Below are 8,747 nucleotides of genomic sequence, written 5' to 3'. Positions count from 1 at the left end.
GAGAGAGAGAGAGATTCTTGAATTGAATATGCAAGGGTCCATGAACGTGCAATGGGATGGGTAGGTGAAATAGAGGAATTAAGAAAGGGTGTGGTCCTCATGGTGTAGTGGTTATAGTAAAGAGACTCAAATGTGGTTGGTGTTAAGGTTGGAACCCTTAAACTAATGTTGTTGTATGGTCTGCAAAAGGGTTTAAAGCCTTTGAGATATATGAGGCGTATTAATTATTGACAATGTTCTACTTTGGCACTAAATGGGCAATCATCGTGTAGAATTGGAGCAGAAGGGGTACCCAATTTTTATGTCAAGTTAGTTCTGCATATGTACAAGATCAATATATATTAAATTGTGATGGCAACTTTAGGATGAGAATTTTGTTATGGTGAGGTAGTTGATGATTGCAGCTAGTTCTTTCTGATTAGATTTTCTCATATTTGTTGTTGTGTGTTATTTATTGGTTTCTATATGTAGTTAGTTGTATGTATTGTTCTGACTACTTGATTATTCCTTTCAGACAACCCTGATTATTTTTCAATCAAGGTATATTATGGGGGCTATATAGATCATATTTCAGGCACGTACATTGGAGGGAGCATCAGTTACTATGATAATGTTGACAAAGACAAAATGTCGTTGACTGAAGTGGATGGCATGGTGAGGGGTATCAACTGTGCGTATGGAGGGCAAATGATAGACTACTGGTATTCGATTGGTGGAGAGGATAACCAAAAGACAAAGCTGAATAATGACAGTGATACAATCACTATGTGCTGCCGTGTGCCTGAAATAAGGCTGGTGATACTGTACCTCGATCACTTGGAGCTTGACCCAACTTATAAAGATTATTTGGATGACCTATTCATATATGAAGACCAAATACCTGCTTAGAGTCAAGCTGCTGCAAGCAATGTTGTAATAGGAGAGCTCCTTGATTCTCCTAAAAAGAAGCATCTGGTGACAAACAAATAGGATGGTAAAAGGTATAAGAGGTTGGCAAATAAGAAGTGGTTGCCTGGTGTGAAGATTAGTGAGCCTCAAGAAAGTGTATTAACTCAAGCTAGCAGGGCTCCAAACATAAATCCTACTGATAAGGGAAAGGGGAAATTAAAGGTTGAGTTGTCTAAAAGTGACAATGATAGTGATGCAGGTTTAAGAGTGCAAGATGATGATGTTAGTTTGTTGGCATATGAAGATAGGTTTGTTGAAGAAGATGAGGATGATGAATGTGGAGGTGATGCTAATGAGGATAGTGAAGATGATGACTATGATCCTGCCAAAGATGATGATGATGTCGCAGCTTATGGAGTTGATAATGACTTCTTGTTTGACTAGTTAACAAAAGCTGAGATTGGGGAAAAGAATGAAGATGGAGGTTCATCTGCTGCTGCAGCCGTCAGTAGCACTCTTACTGTTGAAGGAACTAAGGTTGAAGACAGTGAGGCTATGTATGAGGCTGTAGATTCTAATGAGGAGGTAATTGGTCATGAGTTAAATTCTGATGACGATGGAGAAGGCCATCAATGACCAGAATTCAACCCTAAGACTGACATGAAGAACCCACAGTTCTGCAATGGTCTGTTATTTGCTACCCCTAGGATCCTAAGAGCCACTATAAGGGAAAGAACAATTCAAAAGGGTTGGGTACCACTTTGGGATAAGAATGACAAGCATAGCCTAAGGGTTATATGCCAAGCAGACGACTGTAACTACGAATTATATGCATCAAAGATGCAACATGATGATACATTTCAGATCAAAAGGTACTAGCCAAAGCACAGCTGCGTAAGACTTCTTGAGAACCCCACTGTTAGAACCCCATATCTCATTACAAGGTTTGCTCATATGATACAACTTAATCTTGACATCAAAACAAGTAAAACTTCATTCCAAGTACATTGTTTACAAACTTAAGTATAATGTTTTGTTAACCGTTATTTTATTGAAACAGAAGCACTTATGAATTCCATGGCAGCTAAGTTGCAAGCTAAGGTGTCATTACAACAACCATACAACAACCATACAGGACTAAGAAGGCTGTTTTGGAACAACTGGAAATGTCCATGAAAGAACAATATGCTAGGGTGCAAGACTATGCGCATGAGTTGAAAAGGGTGGACCTAGCAACCACCGTCGATATTAAATGTGATTTCAACAACTCTGAAAAACTGCCTATTTATAAAAGAATGTATATTTGCTTAGGAGCATTGAAGATGAGGTTTAAGAGTGGTTGCAAACCCATTTTGGGACTAGATGATTGTCATTTGAAGGGTGCATTTGGTGGGCAGTTGTTGTGTGCAGTGGGGTTGGATGCCAACAACACAACCTATGTAGTGGCTTATGCAATGGTGGAGATGGAGAGTAAGGATAGTTGGATGTGGTTTCTACGGTTGTTGGAGAATGATCTTGATATCACTAGAGAAGGAAATGGATTTACATTCATTTCCGATAAGCAAAATGGGTTGCTCCCTGCATGTGAACAAGTCCTCCCTCTTGCTAATCATAGGTTTTGTGTGAGACACCTATGGACCAACTTCAATAAGTTGTTTCTTGGAAAAGAAATGAAGGACCAACTTTGGGCAATTGCTAAATCAACAACATTGGCTTATTACTGGAACGAGATGGTGGTGATTAAGCAGATGCAAGTAGATGCATATGATTGGTTAACTGGTAAGGTTCTTTTTCAAATGTTATGTGTTTATTTATTTTTATTTTTTTTAGAATGGTATGTGTATATATTAGAACTGATTAAATGAGATTTTTTTTATTTTTTATTTTTTTTGCTACAGATCCAGAACAACCAACAAGGAACCCAAGACACTGGTGTAGAGCGCACTTTAACACAATTCTCAAGTGTGATATGCTTTTGAACAACTTGTGTGAAAGCTTCAATGCTTTCATATTACCAGCTAGGTCAAATCCTGTCATTTCTTGCTTTGAGGATATCAGGGTGAAGTTGATGAAGAAGGTTGTTGTAAGGAAAGAGAAGATGAGCAAAGTCATCAATCCTATTTGCCCTAAGCCTAGGGAGATCTTAGAGAAGAACAAGGTTAAATCTGCAACCGATTGTATCCCTAATGGTACTGGTAGCCCAATGATTGAAGTGATAGTATTGGAAGAGGGAGGTATGTGGTTGATCTGCAAAGAAGGAAGTATGCTTGTAGAAGGTGGGATCTAACTGGTATTTCTTGTAAGCACGTTGTATCTGCTATCAACTTCATGAGACAAATGCCCGAAGACTATGTTGATGCCTGCTGCCTGACCAAGACATACATGGACATTTACTCCCACACAGTGAAACCTGTCAATGGGATGGACTTGTGGATGCCTACAGATGAACAAGCAATCCTCCCACCTCAGTATAATAAACAACCTGGTAGGCCTAAGAAACAAAAAATCAAAGGTGCGTATGAGAAGGACACTGAAGGAGGCCTCAAGCTTGGAAGGGTTCAAAAATCTCTGAGGTGTCGCAACTATGGCACATTGGGTCACAACATCAAGACGTGTCATAGGCATCTTCCACCTAAAACACTAGCAACTCATGGGATTGGGACAAAGAAGAGAAAGCTAAACAGTGGAGACGCATCATCTACTAAGGTATATACTGGTTTTGATTTTTTTGATACTTAAAATGCATATGAAAAATGGTATAGTACTGAGCTTACTTGGTGTAGGAAAAGGGTACCAAACCACTACCAAAAACCAAGAACGAGCTTAGGGCAAAAGCGAAGTTGAGAAAAGTTGCAGCAAAGGTAACTGATGATTTCATTAACTGATTTTAGTTGTTATTACAAAACACATTCTTTGCTCTTAATTGGTAGGTTTCATGTTATTATTGTAGGACAAAAGAGATGCAAAGAGGGCAGCAGCAAAGGCAACAAGTAGAGGTCCTCCAACAAGGGGTAGACCACCAAAAGCTGCTACCAGCATTGTCAGAAATGCTTCTATAAATACACAACCTTCTCAAGCTTCCTCAAGATCATTAATGAGGATCTGAGCAAATGCAAACAAGGGAGGAAAATAGAGGATGAGAAGAGGGGAATAAGCAACCAAGGTCAGGATTAATAGATGCAAAGTTGCATTTGTTGTGCAACCACGTGCTAAGTCACATGGTTGCTAGGTCTAATATTTTGTTTAGATGATTAGAGCTAGAGTTTTATGCAACTTAATCTAAACTTTTGTGTTTTGTTAATTTGGATGTAAACTCACATTATGCATCTATTATATTTTGTTGCTAACTCTGAACAAGTTTATGGAAATTTTATGGTTTTGCTGCAATGTTCGATATGGATTCCTATTAATTGCTTGTGTGGTGTCTTGATCCACTTTTGTGAATTTTTTTGGAAAATTGATGTTTGAGGACACACTTTGATGCAATCTATTATATTTGGTTGCTAGTGAACAAGATTTCTGGAAATTTTATAGTTTTGCTCAACTTTTGGTAATTTTTTGGTATTTGTCTAGTTCTCTTCATATTCTGGAAATTTTGGAGTTTTGATCCACTTTTCTGGAATTTTTTGAGAAATTGTTGTTTGAGGAAATATTGGTTTAAGGTTTAGTTTAGAATATTTTGTTAAATTTTGGAGGTACACTACAAGAAGAAAAGCTTTAGCCAACGAAAATAAAAAAACCAGGCCGACGAATTATTTTTTCGTCGGCTAAAGTCCACGTTAGCCGACGAAATTTTCCTTCATCGGCTAAATTTTTTTTTCGTCGGCTATACTATACTTTAGCCGACGAAATTTTTTTTCGTCGGCGTAAGTTTTCCTTCGTCGGCTAAAGTATTTTAGTAGACGAAAAAAAATCTCGTCGGCTATTATTGAAAAACGTCGTCGGCTAAAAGAAAAACAATAAAATGTTGTATAATTTGCTTAGTAGGTTTTAAACAAATACACAACTTTGTGAACCAACTCTACATAGAAGCAAAATTAACAAAAATCTCGTGAAATAAGATATGTTCAGAATGGTGAAATACTGCTATGGTTCAAAAATCACATAAATCGGGTAACGTCTCTGATGTAGAACAGTCGAAACCCGGTATGTTGCAGATTTGGTGTTCGGTGTCCGATTGACTATTGTAATACCTTTCCGGAAGCTTAACGGCCCTACGAGTGACGTATGGGCTTTTTTGGCCATTTGAGTCCGTTTAGGGCTTCAAAATGCAGTTTTCTTATTTCTGATTAGAGTTGACCGTTTCGATCGAGCCCTTAACGTTGTCGAATCCAGTTGAATTTTTTTACCATAGACATCTTTCGTCATAATAATCATATCTGACGGTCGAATTTTGGTTTGTGAATTTTAGTCATCGGAATCACAACGTGTCTACTAATGTTGTATAACTTGTTTAGTAGGTTATACAACATAGGAAGCAAAATTATCAAAAATCTTGTCAAATAAGATGTGTTCAGAATGATGAAATACGGCTATGGTTTAAAAATCACGTAAACCGGGTAACGTCTCGGTGCCGATAGTAGCGGTCAACCCTATTTACCGTTATTATTCCCTATGGGAAGCCCTATCATCGGAAGGTAAATGTCTCAAAATTTTTATATGGGCGGTTGCGTCTCATCTACATGAGAGTTTTTCATGTGGAAGGTTTGACCAAACTATGTAATATAGAGGGAGATATGAACGTTTGACGTCGAATTTTGGTTTGTGAATTTTAATCATCGGAATCACAACGTGTCTACTAATGTTGTATAACTAGTTTAGTAGGTTATACAACTTTGTGAACCAACTCTATATAGGAAGCAAAATTATCAAAAATCTCGTGAAATAAGATGGGTTCAGAATGGTGAAATACGGCTATGGTTCAAAAATCACGTAAATCGAGTAACGTCTCGGTGCCGATAGTAGTGGTCAACCCTATTTACCGTTATTATTCCCTATGGGGAGCCCTATTGTCGAAAGGTAAATGTCTCAAAATTTTTATATGGGCGGTTGCGTCTCATCTACGTGAGAGTTTTTCATGTGGAAGGTTTGACCAAACTACGTAATATAGAGGGAGATATGAGCGTTTTCGTGAATTTATAGACTTTAGCCGACGAGATATTAAAAAATTCGTCGGCTAAGGTCAAAATTTTTTTGGTGGTAAGCCAAATTTGGAGGAAAATTTTCAAAGGACTTTAGTCGACGAAAATACATGAAAAGTCGTTGGCTAAAGTCAAAAAAATTTCAAAATTTTTAAAATTTTCAACCAAAATTTTCAAAATTTTCAAAAGAGTTTAGCCGACGAAAATAAATAATTTCGTCGGGTAAAATTCTTTATGTAGGAGTTTTACCAGAGGTGGATGGTAAGAAGTCTGTTTCGCCTGCCGAATTTTCTTCTCGGCCTAGCTCCGCCGTCAAGCCACCGAAGACCGCCACACTTGTCCCAAAAGCTTCGCCGTCGTCTCTACTTCATTGTTAGACAGGTGGTGCATCGAGTGGCGCCGCCGTGAGGGATAAATCGAGTTCCAAAACTCCGCCGGTTCGGATTCGGTGTCGATCGAATTTCTCCTTCCTCAGGTCACCATTTGGTGAGTTCTATATATGGATAAGTTGAGTTTGATTAGTACTACATTCCCCTAGAATTTGGTAGCTCGATTCTGTGTGTGTGAGGAGAATCGAAGATTTGAAGTTTTTAGGGTTTAAAATTGGGGATTTTTATATTTTGATTCAATTGACCTGTTTAGGCTTAGAATTGGGCTTCGACTTGTTCTAGAAAGTTGTTTGAAATGTTGAGAGGAAGATTCTGTCAAATTTTGGTGGTGATTGGAGGTGGCCGAAAGTTTCTGCAGTTTTCTTTTTCAAAAAACCAGCAACTTTAGCCGACGATATTTAAATACTATAGCCGACGAATATCTTCAGTTTATTCGTCGGCTATAGTATTTTTAATTTTTTTATAAGGTTTAGCTGACAGATTATGACATTTTTTTTCGGCTATAGTTATTTTTAATTTTTTTATAAGGTTTAGCCGACGAAACAGACTATATTTCGTCGGCTATAGTTATTTTTAATTTTTTTTATAAGGTTTAGCCGACGAAACAGATTACATTTCGTCGGCTATAGTTATTTTTTATTTTTTATTACACACTTTAGCCGACGAATATCTTAATTTTTTCGTCAGCTAAAGTCTGGGAAAAAAACTGACGACATGTTTTTCGTCGGCTTAACTGTGGGACTATAGCCGACGACGTCTTCTTTTTTCTTCGGCTAAAGTCATCGCCGACGACTTTTTCCTGACGAAATCTTAACCGACGATGGCTCGTCGGCTAAGATCTTAGCCGACGAATTAAGCTAACAGGCCGACTAAACTTTGTCCTAGTAGTGGTAGGTGTTTAATTGACTATTGTGCCCTCTCTTGGGGTGTAAAAACTAAAATGTGGGCCAACCTTGTCTGCTCCACATCAGCGCATGACGTCATGTTCAGTGTGGGATTCAAATTTTGGTCGAGATTGATGTCTTTTTGAAAGCTTAGGAATGAGTCTGATTAAAAAAAAAAAAGAGGTATCAGACTGATTTTAGACCTAAAATTCAGGGGAGTATACTGAAATTAATCCTAATATTTAACATCAAAGCATTATACATAAGCATTATGACGTCTCCTCTCCATATTTACATGTTTTTCTTTACAGTTTGACAATAAGCGTCTTGAGAAGTTAAGGCGTAATATTTGAGGTGATAATGTATATATAATGAGTTGTTTCGTAGGATCTATATATTTGGTTGAATGAATTTAACGCTTTCTTTTACCACAGACCTCTTCTGATAATTGGAGCAGGAGTATTGAAGCAAGTGAATTATCTGAATTCATGGTAAATTTCTCATTGTATCAATATCTTACTGTTTAAAGTGAAAACTTGGAGATTCATTGTCTTACTGTTTATTTTCCTACTCTTAATTTATAGTTTAACCAACGATGGTTGACAAATGGATGGTTGAGATGGAGTTGATCGGAGCATGTGGACTTGATTAGTATTTCTTTAAAATTCATTTTCAAAAACAATTTTATAACTGTTGTTATTAAAAACTTTAATAAGTAGACTTCAAGGTGTGATGGCCTAGCCTCCCACGCACTAGGTTCCAGCCATCAAAATTTTTAGCGTTGATTTGCTACATCTTTTAAAAACGCACCCCTTACATCTTCAACAATTTTCCATAATTTTTTTTAATTGAGAAATTCAATGCCCTTTTGACTGTAAATGAATGTTAATAAAAAAACTATTACATGTCAAATGATACAATAATGTAGTGTGAACTATAGGAAACAAAATACAGAAAGACGAACATTGCATGCATTGATAAAAAAATAATTCACTAATGTTAAAAGAGTAAAAAAAAAATTAAACGCACGCGCGAGCGCGGCCTTTTCGCATGCGCATCGCGCGTGCAGAAAGGCTAGTGTACATTACAGAAAAATCGTAACTCCCTAGACAAGGCAATCATAACTTGATTTGAGGAAGAGGCTGGATTTGAGGAGAAGATTGAGTCGTTCTAACAATATAAGTTGAGTTGACTATTTTTGTCTTTAAGCAGTAACACCTAATAACAATCAAGAGGTTTCGTTTTTGATCTTGTTTCTTATTAGAAACAAAGCAAATAATTATGGAGAAATTTTAAATACACACCCCTAATCTCTTAATACACACCTCTATTATTTTATGTTTCTATTGAGATTTTATAAGTAAGCTAAATGACCAAAACAAACATATATATATATTATTAAAAAAAATCGCGATAGAAATATTCTTTTCAACATCTTCTACCCT

At 37.0% G+C, this 8,747-nt stretch overlaps 2 protein-coding genes across 2 annotated transcripts in view; both read left to right on the top strand.

Annotated features, from left to right (window-relative positions):
• Window positions 1-1,524, top strand: part of LOC101295700 — a 2,104-nt gene extending 580 nt beyond the window's left edge. Inside the window, exons 2-4 of the mRNA XM_004295764.1 lie at window positions 515-795; window positions 970-1,290; window positions 1,333-1,524. Coding sequence (XP_004295812.1) covers window positions 515-795; window positions 970-1,290; window positions 1,333-1,524 — 794 coding nt within the window. The remainder of the gene's footprint in view (window positions 1-514; window positions 796-969; window positions 1,291-1,332) is intronic.
• Window positions 1,525-2,054: 530 nt separating this feature from the next.
• Window positions 2,055-3,994, top strand: LOC101295407. The gene is made up of 5 exons (XM_004295763.1): window positions 2,055-2,667; window positions 2,787-3,122; window positions 3,236-3,594; window positions 3,672-3,749; window positions 3,839-3,994. Exons 1-5 carry the CDS (start codon window positions 2,055-2,057, stop codon window positions 3,992-3,994), a joined length of 1,542 nt encoding a protein of 513 aa, XP_004295811.1.
• Window positions 3,995-8,747: the final 4,753 nt, after the last annotated feature.

Source organism: Fragaria vesca, linkage group LG3 (genome assembly GCF_000184155.1).
Source record: "Fragaria vesca subsp. vesca linkage group LG3, FraVesHawaii_1.0, whole genome shotgun sequence".
NCBI lineage: Eukaryota > Viridiplantae > Streptophyta > Magnoliopsida > Rosales > Rosaceae > Fragaria > Fragaria vesca.
This window is presented reverse-complemented; position numbering and strand designations above follow the sequence as displayed.